General features: G+C 36.2%; 1 protein-coding gene across 2 annotated transcripts in view; it reads left to right on the top strand.

The window, feature by feature from the left end:
• The window catches only part of NPAS3 (neuronal PAS domain protein 3), a 509042-nt gene that overhangs the window by 438176 nt on the left and 51431 nt on the right, over positions 1–19435 (top strand). For both annotated transcript variants that reach the window (XM_031065822.1, XM_031065825.1), the window contains exon 6: positions 16053–16171. In XM_031065822.1, coding sequence (XP_030921682.1) covers positions 16053–16171 — 119 coding nt within the window. The remainder of the gene's footprint in view (positions 1–16052; positions 16172–19435) is intronic.

The raw sequence follows: 19435 nt of genomic DNA, 5'->3' as shown, positions 1-19435 counted from the left end.
TAGAAAGTTGCTAATACAATGAGACTCATTATATTAACAACTTTTGCATCATGTTAGCAAAAGCAAAATTTGCTAACAGAATGCAAAAATTACCAATATGATGAGGTAATCATTATCATTATTCTAACACCTGATTATATTAAGCAGTTACTAACATTTTGTATATGAAGTCACTATTTGCACTGTGCTGGGATTTTCTAGGACTATCTGGAGTGCCTAAGTAGAAAAACACCAAATACTTTTTACAAAATCTTCTTGGAGATAAGAGTTTTCTTTTGTATTTTGATAAAAATGTTAATTAATCAAATTCACTCTGAAATTAAATTTTTTGACCTAGAAAACTCTTTTTCCATAGATCAGTTAACCATTTAATGATCTATGTTGTGACTAAGGCAGTAAGAGAGTACAAAGAGAGCGTAGATCACTGTTGGTCTTATATTACCTTTTGGCTTTGAAAAGTAATTTCATATAACAAGTTATATTTTACAGTATCTAAGCATTTATGTAATATTTCATTCAAACATATTAATTCATTGTTACAATTTGTATTTTTTGTAGCAAGACATACATGTATTGTAGAATATATTTACACATAAGATTCATGGTCTTCCCCAATTACCTCATAATTGTTCATTAAAAATGTACCAGGATTAAATTAAAATTCTTATAATAATATTTTTAATGTGCAGGGTATAATCTGACTGCAAAACTCTTTGCAACATGTAATATGCTACATCTCTATTATAATTTATTGGAAAACAATCTTATAATTATTATTCTCTACAAAGCTTTAATTCTTACACAAGCTATTTAATAACAATCTTTAAAGATCATGTGTAGTGATTAAAGAAATCAGTTTAAGCATAGATTCCTCATAAAGAAATCCTGTAATGGCAGTGGGCAAGCTTTGCACACTGCTTTTTCCCATGTAAGTAGCAGAGTGGGGAAAATGTAGAGAACACATTGAATATATAAATGTATATGCAGCAAAGGCAGACATCTTAGGCCAGCTGGAGGATGGAACTTCTCAGTTCTGAAGAAATCATCATAGAACCATAGAATAGGCTGGGTTGGAAGCGATCTTAAAAATAATCTAGTTCAAATCCCACTGCCATGGACAGGGACACCTTTGACTACACCAAGGTGCTCACAGCCCCATCCAACTCGACCTAAAACACTTTCAGAGATGGAGCATCCACAACTTCTCTGGGCAACCTGTTCCTCACTATTCTCATAGTAAAGAATTTCTTCCTCATATCTAATCTAAATATACTGTCCAATTTAGAGAGAAGGATGTTAGGAGGAAGCCTGTCAGAGGCTTTACAGAAGTCCAAATAAATGACATCTGTACTCTTCCCCTGTCCACTCACAGTCACCCTATCACAGAAGGTCACAGGGTTGGTCAGGCAGGGTTTGCCCTGGATGAAGCCATGATGGCTGTCCCAAACCATCTCCCTGTCCTCCATTGCCTTAGCACAGCTGCTAGGAGGATCTGTTCCATGACCTTGCCAGGCACAGAGGTGAGGCTGACTGGGCAGTACTTCCCAGGGTCTACCCTTTATAGATGGGTGCAATATTTCCCTTTTTCCAGTCACCTGGCACTTCAACTGACTGCCATGACTTTTCAAATCTCATCAAGAGTGGCTTGGTAACTATATCAGCCAATTTCCCCACGACTGTGAAATGTGTCTCATTGCATCTAATAGACTTGCCTATGTTCAGGTTGATGGTCATGAACCTGATCTTTACTTACAATCAGAGGGACTTCGCTCCCCCAGTCTCCATCCTGCTGTCCATCCACTCGATAGGTGTGGGAAGTGAGGTTGCCCTTGAAGATGGACAAAAACACTATTGAGTACCTTAGCCTTCTCCTCATCTGTTCTTACCAGTTTTCCAGCATTCTTTACTGAGGTACACCTTCTTTGACCTTCATTTTCTGGTTAATGTACCTGTAGAAGCTTTACCAAGATGGTCACTGAATGTTAAGTCCATTCAAGGACCTGTAATGACTTCAGCTGAAAGTACTAAAATTTTTCAATACTCAAAGAAGAGAAGCACTGGCAAGAGGTTCACCACAGTTCTCCTTAGCTTCAGAATTTACTCCAACCTTAATACAAATCAGCTTTATGTTGCTGTTTATAATTTCTAGAGAAATACCATAAGAATGTTCCAATTTAAAGCCAGCAAATGAAGAAAAGAGAAGACCATGTAGTTACATATTGTTTCTGGAGGGACTAATTTTTTTTTTCTATGCTACTGAATATTTAGAAACTACTGGAGAATTATAAACCATGGGGAGTGGGGGATGAGTAAACAAGAGAAGCATTTCCTGCTACAGATCTTTAGATGGAAGAGGAATTTCATTGTAACATGGGAAGTTATATAAGTGAATGTTGAATATTTATATATTCACTATCTTATCATTTAGAGTAGCTGGTATTAAATACTTCTCAATCACATGTAAAATCTTCAGTATGGTAACTGTCCCATATAAGTTGAATTAGAACACTTGATATCTCATGTAAATTTTATTATGCTAGTGTAGCATGGTTATTCTAGTTAGCCTCAGAGATATTTAGTCCTTCTTTTGAGATAGATAGGTAGATAGATAGATAGATAGATAGATAGATAGATAGATAGATAGATAGATAGATAGATAGATAATTGTATAGATTACATGTTGTGTGGTGAAAATTATTTATTTCAATAATTTTGTGTTTATCAGTTCAAAATGTGTTTTCCCTTCAATTTATTGAAAATATCCTGTTCTTATTGTATCTTTTATGTATCATTGATTATTTTATGTATCTCTTGTCACATTTATCTGCTCTCAAAGCTACATATTTATAATCCCATTAATGTCTCTTCAGATATCCTTCTACTTAAGTTTTTCTGCTTCCATTATTCTCTTTCTTAATAACAGATGACTAGAACTAAACACAATACCGAATTTAAAGTCAGGACCATAAAGTTAATAATGGAAAAGTAATATTATATCTATAAATTTATTACTTTTAAATGATTTTTTATTGTTTTCTAACATCTCATTTAAGTCTTTAGCTGTAACAGTCTCCATACAGAGCAGGTGTTTTCACTGAGATATTTCCATTTCCTTTTATTGCCTTGTTAAAATTATTTAAAGCTCCTGAATATAGAGGACTTTCTGTTTCTTCAAAAGTGTGCCACATCTTGCCCTTGTTTGCATGAAATTTCATCTGTTGCTCTGCTGTTCAATTGTCTGCTCTGACTTCTATTTAGGTCCTTCTCATGTTCCTCCTGATCTCCTTTTGATTTAATAGCTCTATTTTTAAGTGTTTTGCCCACTGAAGTAAAACACACAGCAGATGGGAAGTCTGCAGATGCTTCCCACTGAATTATTTAGGTTAGATATGCATTTAGCATGAAGGGCTAAAATGTTGAAACTATCCCATAAGAAGAAAGATTAATAATCCAGATAGACCAAAACCAGATTGCAATGCCTCAGTCTTTCCCCCTTTTTCCAGTATTGCATCTGAGGTAGAACACTGCATCTGAGCTTCTCTTCTACTGAGAGAAGCTTTTATTTGCTTATAAGGATATGGTGTCCTGTAAGTTAAATGTGAATGTCCTAACAGCTGACAATAGAAGGGGAAAAAAAAGGATATAAAAACTAGAAGTGAACTGAAAACATAGCTTGCTAGAAGTTGGCACCACAGAGGGAAAACAAGCATTTGTGTGAGCCATGACTTGCGTACCTTTTCTTTGGGCTTAGTCTCAAAGTGAAGCATATCATTGTGGAAGTATTTTAGGTACTTCCCTAAAAGAAATATGGAAAGATGGATATATTTATATGTGAACATATAGCTAAAGGTCATATCCAACTTCACTTAAAGTTTACCAATTATATATTGCACATTTCTTTATAATTCCCTTTAGGAGTACTCTATGTGAATATGCTTTTCAAATTTCAAATTGAAGTTATCTGCATTGATGCTCCTCAAGGACAGAAGGGTTAGCTGGCACATGGGTGGGAGAAGAGTTGCTCATTAGAGAAGGTTTGTTATGTGGTAACATATAATTAAGGTAATGGTCACAGCTTGTGTGACAGCAAACACTCTGGCAGTTGTTTGATTGCTGTCTGGGTCAGGAGATCAGCGTTTTCTACAAGATGTATCCACATTAGTGTGTTAGTGGACAGGTTAGAAAGCAAATTAGAGCTGCCTTTCTTAGGCATATTGCTGTCAAGGCTCATTGTTTTGGGTTTTTACTGTACATCAGCAATAATACAGCTTCTGAAGACTGCATGTGACAGGTTAGGCATTTTATCCTTTGAGTAAACAGTAATCATGGTGTGAAGAAAGTGGGGCATTGGAGATTTTTCCCATTCTTTGAGATTTCCATTCTTCCTTTCTAGTTTGCTCCAAGGGCTCTTTGGGGATACATATATTAAGCCCTTTAAATAGTTCATAATAAATCTTTGTCTCGGGTTGATTCTGACAGTTTTTTAAAGAGTCTTTTAAGATACAATCCTCAATCATTTACTAATCCATGGGGTGATCTTCAGACTTGGAGAAAAAAGAAACAGTTCAAGCTCCAGGATTGTGAAGATACGATGTAGAAAAATTTTAACTCAGAAAAACTCAGAAAATACTGTACCATGGAAATTTCACCAGTCATACCATGTTCTGACAGTGCCTAAAAGCTCATTCTTCAATTTACTCAGTTTGCAAATACTGAAGGAAGAAAAATGGATTACCAAAAAAAGGAAGAACTATTTTTATTGATCACCTTATTCCTATTACCATGGGCCTGGCCTTGTTTTGTTCAGCACTTGAATTGAAGGGGCATTATGGGAAAAAAAAAAGTCATTGTTCCCATTGTTAAAAAATACCAAAATATACCCCAGAATTCTCTCTGTTAAGTGTTTACTATTCAAGCCTTGTGATAAATATGCCAAAATATCTGCAGTGTGGGCTGATTTTTTAACATGCTGTTTCCTGTGTTATATGACAGGTTCTGATTATGTCTGTCAAAAACCTTCTTAATTCCACAGTACAAAATAAATAGATAAAGGCAGAAAATATAATAAAAGTAAGATGTCCAGTCCACTTGACATTTGTTTTTACTAAATAATTTGAATGAATACTTTTCTAAGAATAATGCATGGCTGCAGCCCACAGAAACTACCCCTAGGGCTTTTTTCTTCAGCAGACTCAAGTCTGTCAGTTTTGGAGATAGTTGTTCTCAACTCCTTTTGAATTTAAATGGCATAGCACTTGCCATTATTTTCAGCTTTTTTTATAAATTCTGCATAAGCAAAGAAATCTGTTAAGTGCTAACTTATCTGTATAAGAACTCTCTTGGTGTACCTTAGGAACATTGTTGCCATATTTTAATTTAATATGCTGCCCTGAGGAGAAAATACTGTAACAGGAACAAGGCAGCAGTTCTAATAAGGGACAAAGCTATAGAGAAACCTGGGCAGTTGTGTCTCTCACCCATTCTTCAGCCAGGGACGTGAGTGTTGGAGATGAGGGCTGCTTCGGAGAGCACTGCCAGCTGAGCAGCACATCCCAACAGCATCAGCTACCCACTGTCCTAGCTGTGCTAGCAAATCCCTCAGAAGCTGCAGGATTAGCAGCCTGTATGATTCATCTTATCCTGGACCGGGTCATGGAGTGTCAGTGTAACAGATGAGAAGGGGCAATTGCACAGAGAATCTTGTAATGATGGAAATGTTAACGGCATTCTGAAATACAGCTGGATGCACAGTGTAGAGGACATAAGTATTTTCATGTTTAAGTAATTAAATATTTATGGGATTTTTTAAGTGCTAATTGTTTGGCAAAGTATGAGAAAGGCTACATTTCTTCATTTTTTCCATTATTCTTTTTATTGAAAATTACCAATGTTAGTTAAACTTGGTTTTGACAGCGGTAAGTAGATTCTGAGTATATGAAAATACGTTTTCTTACATTTTGTGTAAGAAAAAAGTGTCACTTGACTATATTCTGAAATAATATATTATTCTGAAGCCATGACATGGTGCTTAGCACCATGCCTATTGCTACTGACTGTCCAGTGATGAAATGATCTGTAAACAAAACATTAAACTTATGACAGTTCTTCTCGACATTTATACATATTTTCCCTTGACAACATATGGTGTGTAAATCCAACTTGCATGAGTTCTTATCATTGAACTATTCTAAATTAGCTAAAAATTTGTTTTATAAAGAAAATTATTTCTTGCCTTCCATGCTTCAAAATATTTATAGAGTACTTATTTGCATTTGACACACCAATATGCATTCAAAAAAAGTTTAAACTTGGAAAGTGGAACAGTTTGATAGAGCCAATGTGATAGAAATCCAAAGAAGAGAATGGAAACCTCTTGCAGTGTTAAGTAGTTGTTCACAGTTAGCAAAGATGGACCCAGATACTTCCCACGTTTGAAAAATGTGAGCGGTCAAATGCTGCCAGAGTCATACCACCCTTTTTTTTTCCTTTTTCAGTGAACAGAAAATGGTGGCTCCCTCTGTTTATTGCTGCTGAGCCAGTAACTGTTCACCATGAGCAGATCAGTCTGTGTTTGCACATGTGCACTTGCCTGGTTTAAACATACGCTCAGTAGCTACATACTCTTGCAGACAGGTTATTCAACAAGGTTACACAATTTGTGCAAAGTGATTTTTTTTTGTCAGGATTCTATATGCATTGATGTAACAATCCAATAGATACTAGCAACCAGTAACTGCCCCTTGGTTAGGCTGCATGCAAGATTCATGTATATAAAATAGTGTATTAAAGTAAACTTACAAAAGCAAAGAGCAATCATTGCAAATGTAATTTTTTTCTTCCTCTTTGGGATTCTAATTTTAAAAGCATTAAAGAAGACAGCTGCTCATGCTGTGATATGCGCTAAACAGCCTGAAGGATGGAAAAAAATATATTTGTAGCTCATAATAACTATTGACCTTTCTGATATACAGTGTTCTCTGTGTTAGCTGTTCTGTTCTATCAACAGTGAAGATTGAACATGACTTTTTAATAGAAAACATGGGGTTTCAAGCTGCTTTCACAAAGGTGTTTATGTATTGTTATTTTGTATTGTAGTACAAAGACTAAGTCCTGATGCCCTTTGTCTGACATCATGTTTGTCATTAAAAAGCTCCACTGTTACTGACTATTTCATATGAGGAATTGGCTCATAACCATTTTATAGTCATGATAAAAGCATTGCTCCACTAGATCCAGAACACAGGTATTGAAAATAGAATCCCCCAAATATCCCAGCAGCACAAAAGGTATTTTCTGAAGAAATAGATTCCTCAAGTGGCTATATTTTCAGGGAATTCCACTAAGACTTCAAACACTCACTTTTTGTATTCATATTGCTGTTCCTTGGCATACTCAGGCTGCTGCATAATGGCTTTTGCTGGATGTCATGTGCTCCCAAAGAGTATCTTTATGATGCTCCTTTTTTTCTCTTGAACTTTCCTACTGCTTAGTTGCTTAGTACAGACACATCCACTAGTAGCAGCTTGACTGTGGCACTTGTGTATGTTTCCCTAGAGTGGGATCATCCAAACATCGATTTTGCAGCGTGAGGTAACTCAGCTGCTCTCCTTTCCCTCAGGGAAAAGCTTCACCAAAAAGCACCTCCCATTTGGCATATGAAAATCTGGAAAGCAACCTCTTTATTGTGCTTTTTTAAGCCCAAGCAGGCTGGCAATGTTAAGCAACATCAGAAGGGACTTTTTAATGTTTGTTGGAGGTGTTTTTATGCCATGTGCTGGGAAGGAACTTTAGTGGGCTATTATTGGCAGCTCTAAACCACAGTTATTTTCACAGCTATGCTCTGTAGTGTCAGTTAATGATTCACAAGTTACTAGACAAGAGCAGAAAACTAGCAAGAAAGAAAAAATACCCTCGGTTTTCTAGTGCAAGAAAGAGCGGGAGCAACATCAGCATTTAATAGCAGTTTTGTGCTGAAACAAAATGCTTAAAATTGTTTATTAGAAGCTTCTCAGCAAGGATAATGATCATTTAAATTGTGGAAACTAGCCACATCTCAAAGGAGATTAAACATCTAGTCCTCTATTCCTCACAGGACCATAAAGCCCTTGGGGAATTCAGTGAAGTTTTTACCCTCAGTGTCTTTCTTTTTTTTTTCCTTTGTTGTTTTCTCATTTCCCAGTTTCTTTTTTCCATAAACATTCCTTAACAGAGGAGAGATGTACTCCTGTTTATGATACTGCACTCTCCTAATATCAGGACCTCTCCCATCCATTGGGTGTGTTCTGTTTCAAACTTTATTAGGATTACTGCAAAGTGAGTAAACAGTAAGGAAATGCTATCACTGTGCTAATTTTCTTTGGTAATTTCACTACACCTTGAAAAGGTAGGAGTGTTGCTGACCTCATATGAGACCTCATGTGAAACCAGGTCAGTTCAGATTATGTATTCCATTGTTTAAAATAAATTAACCTTAGATATAAAAGTGTAGAGGGAAGTTTGAGCTTCATATGCGGGATGGTTTATGTAACACTCACCTGCAAGACCCTAGCAGCTCTTCAAGAGTTGTTCTGGTCTATTGGATGAGTATTGGTACATTTGTGAGTGTTCAGATAATGGATTGAAGCCCAGTAGACTGTAACATTTTCAAACACTTTTCAGAGTTAAGGTTTCCTATCATGATTAGCTCCATTAATAACAAATCTTTATCATGTCGTTTTCAAACAAACAAAAAAGCCCAGTGTCTTTCACAGATCACTGACATACCAAAATTTGTTGTAAAGTCTGTCTTTCAATGTCATAGTGTAACAAAAATCTTATTCACAGTTTTATCTTGGCAATATTTTATTTATAGCTCTGTCCTGGCTCTTAACTCATTCTTTATTTTGCCAGATATGTGAAGAGTTCTGTGGGATAAAGTTTACATGGGAAGTAAATTGCATATGTTGGGAATTAATAGTCTGATAAGACACTTCTAGGCTGAAGAAGAAGAAATAGAAGGAGGTGCACAAGAAGGAAAGCTTTGAGGCACTAAATAAAGTATTACTTGACCCTATTCTGGGCTGCATCCAAAGCAGCATGGCCAGCAGAGCGAGGGAGGGGACTCTCTCCCTCTACTGCACTCCCGTGAGACCCCACCTGCAGAGCTGCATCCAGCTCTGGGGTCCCAGCACAGGAAGGGCATGGACCTAAATGGGAGACAGTCCAGAGGAGGGACACAAGATGATTAGAGGAATGGAACCTCTCATAATAGGAAAGACTGAAAGAATTAAATAGTTCAGTCTGAAGAAGAGCAGGCTCTGGGGACAACTTGTAGCAGCCTTCCAGTCACTAAAGAGAGCTACAAGAAAGCTGGAGAGGGAGTTTTTACAAGGGCATGTAGTGACAGGACAAGGGGGTGTGGTCATAAACCAAAGGAGATTTGGTTTAGATTAGAAATGAGGAAAAATTCTTTACTATGAGAATGTTGAACGCTGTGTTTGCCCAAGAAGTTGTGAATGCCCCATCCCCGGAAGGTGTTCCAGGTCATGTTGGATGGGCTCTGAGCAACCTGGCTAGTGGAAGGTATCCCTGCCCGTGGCAGGGGGGTGGGACTTAGACAATCTTTAAAGTCCCTTCCGACCCAAACCATCTTATGATTCTGTGATTCTGTGATTATTATTCCATTAAGGGTAGTTCAGATTACTTTGGTCCTGCAAGGATAATAGAACATTCAAAAATGTCTCTGATAATACTAAATGCCTGCCTCTGAGTTTTTACTTCAGTTTCTCCTACATAACTCTAGTCAGTACCTGGGAATAGTTGAATTAAAAAGCAAACAGGGTAAGCTCATTATAAGTAATACTACAGGATAACTTTGCAAAGCATGGCTTATTTCTCTGCAGATCCAGCCATTTTTCTGCCCAAACTATACTATGCAAGTAGATCAGATATTAAACACATTCTCTCACTGCCTTGGCTGTTGTATCTGAATTCACTGCTACTTCACTGAGTTGTGTTTTGCTTGAATGCATGGACTTGTATCACATTAAAAACACTTGGATATATCTGAGTTAGTCTCTTGTTCTCCCAGTTTCAAACAAATATCTAAGCTTAACAGTGTCCACCATTCATGTGGATCATAGGCCAGTAATTACAGTGATTATAAAAATAGTCATATCTCTAGATGTAAATATATGTAGCATATTCTTTAGAAATTGTAAAGGAAATGAAATGAATATATTACATGTAATGCTTCAATGTCAAATTGTTTGCAAAAAATTAAGGATTTTGCAAAAGACAATCTAGGCCATACCGTCAGTTGTTGGATCTGGAAAATTTGGAGAGATAAGAGTAGGCAAAAAAAAAAACCAATGAATAAAAAAAATTACAAGATCTAGCTTTCAACAGAAGTCTGAAAACATTTAAAGTTTATATGCCTTTGAATTTCTAATAGGCCTATAGGTCATGAAAAGGGTATTGTCTTAATCTTGGAGATAGGGTGACACAAAAAACCGGTTTATTATCTTTTCTGAAAACATTACCTAGATATAAATTCTTTATAAGAAGTCATCTTTCTTTCCATTTTTTTTTTAAGATTTGTCCTGAATCTTCCCCTTTTGAGTGATGCCTTATCCAGCTTCCAGTATTATTCCCCCCATATAAAGGAAAGAACGGAACTAACTCACCTAAAATCCAGTCCAATTCTTGACTTCTTCAGTTTTACAGCAAATTTCAAAACAGAAATTTTATGAGTTTTACCCAGTCACCTAAAAGTACCATGAATTTCAGATCCAAATCTAGTTATTCAGGAATTCCAGTTCCTGTTTCTAACTGGGACAGTTTACAGCAAAAATATTATTCCTTCTTTTAGAAACAGTATTGCTTTGGAAGAGTGAATGAGCCTTTGCCACCCAATGTTAAATAAGTAGTTCATATAGTCCTTGATTTCACTGGGTGCTGAGCACACTGGTGAGACCAAGAGAGCACCTATAGAATTTGCTGTATAGCTGTTTACTCTGCGCTCTTTAGTTGGTCTCCAGGCAGGCTCCCAGTGTCCACAAATAGGCCAAAGTGGTTCGTCCAAGTAGCCTAGAAATCTTCAGCAGTTTCCTAGAACAAATTTTAGCTTCCACTACTTGCCCATGTTCAGCCTGTGATCAGCCTGAACCCACTTCACCTAAAACCATTCATTTGCACAATTGCTAAGTATAGTAACTTGCACTTATTGGAAATAAATTGTCTTAACTTGTAGCTTTTGTCTTTTATTTGTTGGGTGAGTAGTTGTGAAAATCTATCTTTTAGTTTATAAAATGATCAAATTAGATCTGTAAGACACTGAGAGAGAATGATCTTGGCAAATGGTGGTTTTTTGAGAGTCACTTTTCTGATTAAAGGCAGTTAAGTAATCAAGATTAAATTTTCTTAGTCTTTTAATGTCTGGTTACAGACATTAAACTGCACAGAAGAAAGAGAAACATTTAAAAGCTGCATCTAGTCCAACTGAAAATTATAGATTTATATTACCTATATATTCATCTGAACATAATGATTCTCAGTTTCCTATGCAAAGGTTTATAAGCCTTTAAGAAAATGTGAGAAGAGGTTTGCAAGTGTAGAAGAAAACAGGAAAAGAGCTCCCTTTTTCTGACTGTTTTGTATGTTTGCTTTTTTTGTTTCTCTTTTAAGAGCTGGCTGTATAGTTGGTGTTTGAGAATGTCCTTTTAAAAATGTATGGACATATGTTTTCAAGGAAGTGAAATGAAAGCCAGGTGAAACCTTCCTAAAATGCTACAAAATCCAGAAAATCCTTTATGTTAAACCATAAGGTTTTTGGGGTTTTTTCCCACCAATCTCAAATTCCTTGTTGGTTTTTGGTTTTCCATCTATAACTTTCTTTCTTCCTGAGAATGAGAAGCCTATCTTTTCTCTGTTTGGCATGCAAAAATGCATTTTTCTCCTCTCAATTATTTTTAATGCTTGTCAAGAAAAAAGCCCAGAAGTTGGTAAACATTATTCAGCCTACTGTAGCAGCTTTTTGTTATTTAAGACATAAATCAAATGTGGAACTTCTTTTTTCCTGGGGGACAAATTGTTTATCTAAATTTGAATGTGCTTGTGAATCACTCAAAGGGACAGTACTTGTGCTATTGCTGTGTAAGAGCAATTATTTGCATTAGTTTACATTATTTTGCTCTATAGCATTAAAGTAGTCAGACTGCACACAGGTATACAGTACCTCTGCAGAGCCCCGCAGGATGGGAGCCATGGACCTCAGTCCTCCAGACAGCTATGGACATGTTGATGTGCCATCAGAATAATCAGAAGAACTCTTCCAGCACGTGAAGTTAAATAATGCACAGCTTGTTTGTGGGGTCTGGGACCAAGATCATTCCCAAAGCAAAGCCCATTGAGAGATCAGAGATACAGGTTTTGTTCACAAAGAAATGCTCAGAATCACAGAATTTCACAGAATCACAAATATTCTGAATTGGAAGGGACCTACAAGGATCATCAAGTCCAACTCCTTAATGAATGGCCCATACACGGATCAAACCCACAACCGTGGCATTACTAGCACCATGCTCTGACCAACAGAGCCAATCTCAGTAAGTTAAGATGATAACAAAACAGTTTTGTGAATTGGCTGTTCTTTCACAATATCTTCCCATTTGCCTCTGTGGCTCTTACTTGAGCTTTTTAACATTTGTGACACTTCCATATGGGTACAGTAGATTGCAGCTTCGTTCCCTTTGAAATGGAAAATTCATTCCTTGTGTCTAGAAATCTCATCCTGCATTATCAGCTTTGGGAGCAGAAAGAGAAGACGTTTATTCCTTTAGTAGTATCTGCTGAAGATGTTTAAGGGCACACAAAGGCAAGTGCTTTCCCAACAGAGTACACAATTACCTGCTTTGCAAAGACAACCCAGACTTATTTTTTATACTTCTAAGTCTGACAGTGTAAAATACTTTAATTCACATGCAGTAAGCATTGACTTTTATCATATAATTAGCATTCTAAACTCACAGTTTCAGAAGTTTATAACTCAACAGTAGGTTTAAACTCAGTAAATTCAAGCCAGAAGCCTTATTTTGCAGTGTAAAAAAATGCCTTTTGTTTCTACAGAATCAAGCCAAGTGGACCTTGTTTATTTAAGGTTTTTAAAGGTTTTAGATTTATTTTTTCAATCAAAAATTAATTGCTAGAGTTTCATTCTGATATTCTTCAGATTGCAAGTCTGCTTTGACATAATTGAAAAAAAAATTGAGATGGTTCAGTCACAGGCATTTAAAACCAACTCCTGAGAACTCATAATGGACCATATTCCAAATATTCCTGTGCAAATCTCACTGACATCGATGGAGCTGTTCTGTGCACATCCTATTTTTAAAATCCTGCATGCATAATCACTATCAGCATTGTTACAGTACCTACCATGGGTGGGTGCAACTCTGAATGCAGATTTGCACTATCAGCCCTAATGCTTCTCTCTTGAGAGAAATTCAAAATGCTGTTCATAAGCTGTTCTGGACTTTTTGGTAACCAATCCCATTTCACACATACACTCTCTGATACTTTTTGTAAAGAAAATCAAACACTTCAGAATATGTATTTGTATGACACTGTTCCAGTCTGTTGGATAAAATATGTGCACTTTATAATATTCACTTAGAGATGTATAGGTTTGTACATAGTATAATAATAGCAAAATGATGTTAATCTTATGATATATTATTAAATGAGCCTAAAAAATGACAATGCCAAGTACACTTTGTGGTATGTCAGTTGTTATCCTTTCTTTCATTTAACTGTGTATGAAAGAAAAATTTTAATTTCCATTTTTTGGGAATATTGCATATGTATTACAGCCTGATCTTTTTTTGAGCATAAGATATCATGTGTTTAATTCTATATGTTTAGGTAATTACCATTAGAACACAGGAGGACATATTGTACTTACTGCCTGTACCAGAGTATAATGTGCTAGACTACAACAACTACGCTTGTTAAGCTGATTTTAGCATTTCTTCACACAGCAGGAAGCACCCATGCTGTGGCTTCTTAATGTACTCTTTAACTACTGCACTGTACTGTACAATAAAAATAATAATTAATTATGATCCTCACCTTACCAGTACTGTTGCTATCCAGGTGATTTTGGCTGCTGTTTCAGGGTTTCACTGTCCCACACCCTGAGAAATATCATTCCCTTCAGAGTTTTATTTCTTATGTGATATTGCTGAACAGAGCTGAATTTTCTGAGGACAGGTTTGTTGCATGGATTGTGATGGCTTCACATTTGTTCAGGTCTCTAAGGACCCACACCAATAAATGTGAAAGAGACAACAGCAGAATGGCATACTTTCCCATTTCCACCAGGATGAAAAAAATACTCTAAATTAAGTCTAACCTTAAATGTATAATCTGTCCTTGGGATAAAAAAAAAAGGATATAGTATCTTCAAGCTCTTGGCATCCCTTACGAGAAAAAATTGGTTCTAAGGGTCTCTGATCTTGTGTTTTAGTAAAATAGAACTGCACGGCTGACTGACAGTTCTGATCTAAAGCATTTACGTTTAAGTTTTGATCTCTCTGCTTTTGATTAAAACTAATGAGCTCATTTAATTCAAAATGGGAATCTCTGATAAGAGAAATAAGGTTGATGTGATTGGATTAGAGGGGCAAATTAAACTCTTAGAGCAGAAGTTTGTGCTTATACAGTGTATTAAAAAGCTGTTGGCGTATTATGGTGTGTTAGATGATGAGAAAAATTTCATAGTAATTCATATTTAATCAGAAGAAATGAAAGTACTAAATATAACATGGCTCTGCTTTTCCCTCGAGTGATAAAGAGCTGTACATTTAAAATGACATCAAATTCATGCTCTCTAAAACAAAAAAATCTTAAGAGACACACTAAAGAAAGGGGCACTGTTGTCAGTTATCACAACAGAGCTGAAATGTCACAAACACAAGACAAGTTGACCACATTAAATCAAGGACAATTCAATAAAATCCTTAGCTCACAAACAAATTTTTGCACTTCTGTTGACTGCATAACAAAGGCATTTTAAATACTTAAACGCTTTCTACTAGTAGTTTGTGTGGTTCTCCTAAACAATAGAAGTACAATTTCAAAATGTTTCTTTTGTTCCTTGTTAATTCCTCACTGAAATTAAAATTTCTTTTGTATCAAATAATGCCTGTTCATTGTAAGCTGCTCCAGAATTTTCCCATTAAGTATTTTGGGGATAAGTTGATTCTCAGGGCTAAAAAATAGGAATCCTAAAGATTGTATAAAGAATACCTCAGTGCTGATGCTATTTTATCATGGATTATACTGAGAGTCTTAAGTAATTTAAGTGGTTGCAGTTAAGGGAGGGAGAAGTGCAGGTGAGAGCTATACTTAGTTGTGAGCAAGTAATACCCCTTCAGCTGGACTAGAAAGATGTTTCACTAATGACCAATTAATCACCAATAATTGATGATATGATGACAATAATAATAATATGTGTTATTTACTTGAGAATTCTTGCCTTCAGGTTGTTTAATGTTTTATTGATAATAAAGGCCCTAATTTAGCCTCAGTAATATGGAAACCAAGGCACACAAATCCAGCACTGACTCAGGTATCACTGCAGTTGAGGAGTGATTAGGGAATAAAAATCTGCAGAATGTGCAGCCTATTTCAGGAGAGAATTGCTACTTAAGTGAGACTTTGCCTTTTACAAAATATTGCCAAACAGTTTTTAAAACAATGTCATACACTCTAGTGACATACCCTCCAACTCCAGTCGTAGCTAAATTGTGCAAGAAAGAGTTAATGAGAGAAATCTCTGTTAAAAATTCTATGGGAAAAATAACTTGAAAATGAGACATACTGAGTATATGTATATTTTTGTAATTTCTTTTTTACTAAATAAACATTTTCTAAATGAGGTAAATTGATTACAACACTCTTAGCATCCATCAGTCATTTATTTTTAGTGAGTTCAAGGATTGCACCTGAAAAATAGCTTAGAGGGGATGTATAAAATCTAAATTATGCGTATATGTATTTTTTCTATTCCCTAGTGGAATCTACAAACCCCAGTTTGCTAACCACTGACAACACTCTAGAGCGCTCTTTTTTCATCCGAATGAAATCTACACTGACCAAGCGAGGAGTGCACATCAAATCATCAGGATACAAGGTAAGGGTTGCACTGTAACATGAAATATTGACATCATGAAATTATGTTCATTCATGTTCCAGAAGCACCTTAATAGACAGAGAGAGGAGCTATTTCACATTTGCATAGGTCTCATTCCTTTTGTTAAAGAATCATTAATACATATTTTCAGCCTGAGGTTTGGCTTTTGTACTGCACTTCCATTAAATTGATCATTATGATGATAAATGTTGATGATAACAGCATGATAGCCTTCAAAAGAGCAACATTTCCAAAGTAAAGGTATCTTTTACCAAAGAAGGTGAGTCAGAGTAACATCACTTTTCCCACAATGGAAAATTGCTGCTCATTTTGTTGGACTGTTAGTAATTTTTGGTTTATGCTTTTCCCAGAGAGGTAGGATTTCTTCATGCGGGCAGCATGCTATTTCATTTTTCTGCCATTCCAGCTGTAGGAAACAATGAGCCACATTGAGTACTTTTCCACCATTTTTCTTTCATTGTCTGTCTGAGGGGCATCTGCTGCTGGGGATCATATTTGCGGATTTCAGAGTCTTTTAAGATATGAAAGTCTCTTGTTCCTTATCAGCAGTAATCTCATTTTTCTTCAGTCGTATATCGCTCATAGTGCCTGTAGCTATCACTGGCTTTGCAGTGTACTAAAACTAGAAGGAATAGCACATTTTTAACATTGTCAACTTGTGGAATGAAACATGTCATCCATTAAGTTTTATACAAGATAAAAGAGTGGTGCAAGAAAGTCTGAGAATGTGTGGGTATTTAAAGAAGTTGCTTGTCAAAGTTCATTTAAAAGCTTTCACAACCATTTTGTTTCGGTTTTTAGAGGAAGATTTAGAGAAGCTTTAAAGTAAAGTTCCCCAACTCACTTTTCCCAAAGAAGTCTCAAAATTTTGGGAATAGCATTGTGATAGCTACCTGAGAAGTAGATAACTAGCAGAAATATCTGCTTCGCAAGCAAGTGACTGTTAGTCCTGCTCTTGGGTGGTTTCTGGGTGAAGATGATTAAAGTTGTTGCTAGTAGAAGTTTTAAGTCCAAAGCAATGGATTCTTAAGGCATCACAAGTTTTGATCTGTGTCCTATTTAATTGTCAACAGCTGAAAGAATGCACTGAGTACTTGTTCATGTGTACAAGTCTAGGAAGATACCAAGACCACGAAGTGTATTGACACTGAAGTGTCTTGGGAGGAATAAGGAGAATTAATTAATTAATTAATTAATTGGCACATCGTGGAGTAATAGAATGGTTTGAGTTGGAAGAAATCTTGTTTTTTCAGGTCATTGAAGTTAAACAAATTCTCATTATTAGGTATGGTCCACCTGACTTGGACAAAGTTAGATTTATAGAGAACTTACTTTGCTGGATATTTTTGATGAAATAATAAAAATGGGTAAACATAGGGAATTTGTCTGTGGATTTTGTAGTTTCACTTTTTTTCCAGATGTAGGTAGGAACAAAAGGAAGGTGTGTGAATGACTCTGTCATTCTCTCTCTTGGACTCCTGATGATCTAATTTTAGTCCAGCATCAGAATAGGACATATAAGCTGGCTTCATAAGGTGGGCTTTTTATTCATTACAATACAATTTTTGAAATTAACAGTAGACCTTTGGCTCAAAAGACATGGTAATGCCTATCATGTAAATATAATTTAATTTCTCTTAGACTTTCTAATGCCTCATGGCAGCATTTAAAACAATAAATGAGATGTCACAAGTACAGCAAAATTAGTTTTGAAAGATCAGATACGATTTTTAGCCAGTTTTTCCTGAACACAATCAATGGAAAAAAGAAAAAGTATGAAAGCCAACAAAACTGCCTGTAAATAAAACATTGGAATTTTTCCAATTTTTTTCACGAGTCAAGTCAGCTTGAGTAAAATTGCATAAACAGTGTACAAGCCCTAGGCAGATGTAAAAATAGATGTGCAGTTCTTCTGCTTTTTGATGTTTTTAAGGATTTTGTAACTGGCAGTATTTAGCTGAAATCAGCTGTGTCCAGCAATATGAATTGCACTCTTACAGTTTTTCAAAAGCTTGGTTATTGGCTCTCTGTGTTCTATGGAAGGATCCTTATTCATGGCCACAGCAAGCTCCAGAAAAATAGTACATTTATTTTAGAAAATTTGGATCAAGTGAATATCCTATTAACTGAGCTTTAAGAACTGCCATGTTTAAAAATTCTTGTCAGTTGGTGTATCAGACAAGCATAATAAAACTCAACTGCTGTCATAAAAGTCACTTTTAGGAATCTTAGTAATTGATTTCTAAAAGTCCAGTACTAGAACAAACTTAAGGCCAAAATTGGGAAATATTCATGAGCCTTATGGATGTACATCTATAAGAAAATATCAACAAGGAAGAATAGTTGCATAACATTAACAAAGATCATGGGAAAAGCTGGCTAAGTTCTTCATCAGAGATCCCTGGAAGTCCTTCAGCACTTAGTCAGGAAATACTGTGCCAGCTGGGATCATGGGCAGCAGACTTCCTGCAGGAAATCCTGGTAGAGCAGGCCAGCTAAAGAGCCAGTGTCTCACACCTTCAGGATACAACAGAGCACTGAATTTCCCATCTGTAAATTGCAAGGGCTCTTTGCTAACACCTTCCCTTGAGCTCTTGTAAGGGGATTCAGGGGTAACCCCTCTGAATCAGCATACAATCTTTCATTGGGAGCAGGGTGCTAGGAACTGTCTGTGGTATGAGTCAGATTTTAGCTCTCTCAAAGGTATTCAGCTCCCCATGGGTTCAGACCTCCAGCAATGACAAAATTTTTTCATTTTTGTGAAGTAGTTGTGTCTTGATCCAAACTCTTGCTGAGCTCAGAACCACATCATCATTTTGCCTTGCTTTGAGGACTGCTGGTGAATGTTTCCTGTAGACAGCAAATGATTGAGGTGGTCCAGAAGGTGCTTAGTCAATTTTCAGAATGAGTGGTCCCTGCCTTAGGACAATCACATAAAAGTGAAAACAGTCCAAGAATAAAATTGATTAATCATTCAGGTTGATCTAGTCAGAACTAATTTTCTATCAAAAGAAATGTTGTAACAAAAAGCAGACTGATAAATTAACACATACATATGCCTCAAAGAAACCCTGCTCTAGACAACTCTGACTTGAGATGAACCTGTTTATAGTCCCTTCCTGAACTGATAAAACTAGTTCTGAATTACATGTAAAGATGGAGGTAATGGCCTTTTTCCATGAATTATATTACCTTAAAAGTGTAAGTGGAAAAGTGATTACATGATTAATCCTTCCTCTCTCT

The sequence above is a fragment of the Geospiza fortis genome, unplaced genomic scaffold (assembly GCF_000277835.1).
Source record: "Geospiza fortis unplaced genomic scaffold, GeoFor_1.0 scaffold54, whole genome shotgun sequence".
Lineage (NCBI taxonomy): Eukaryota > Metazoa > Chordata > Aves > Passeriformes > Thraupidae > Geospiza > Geospiza fortis.
This window is presented reverse-complemented; position numbering and strand designations above follow the sequence as displayed.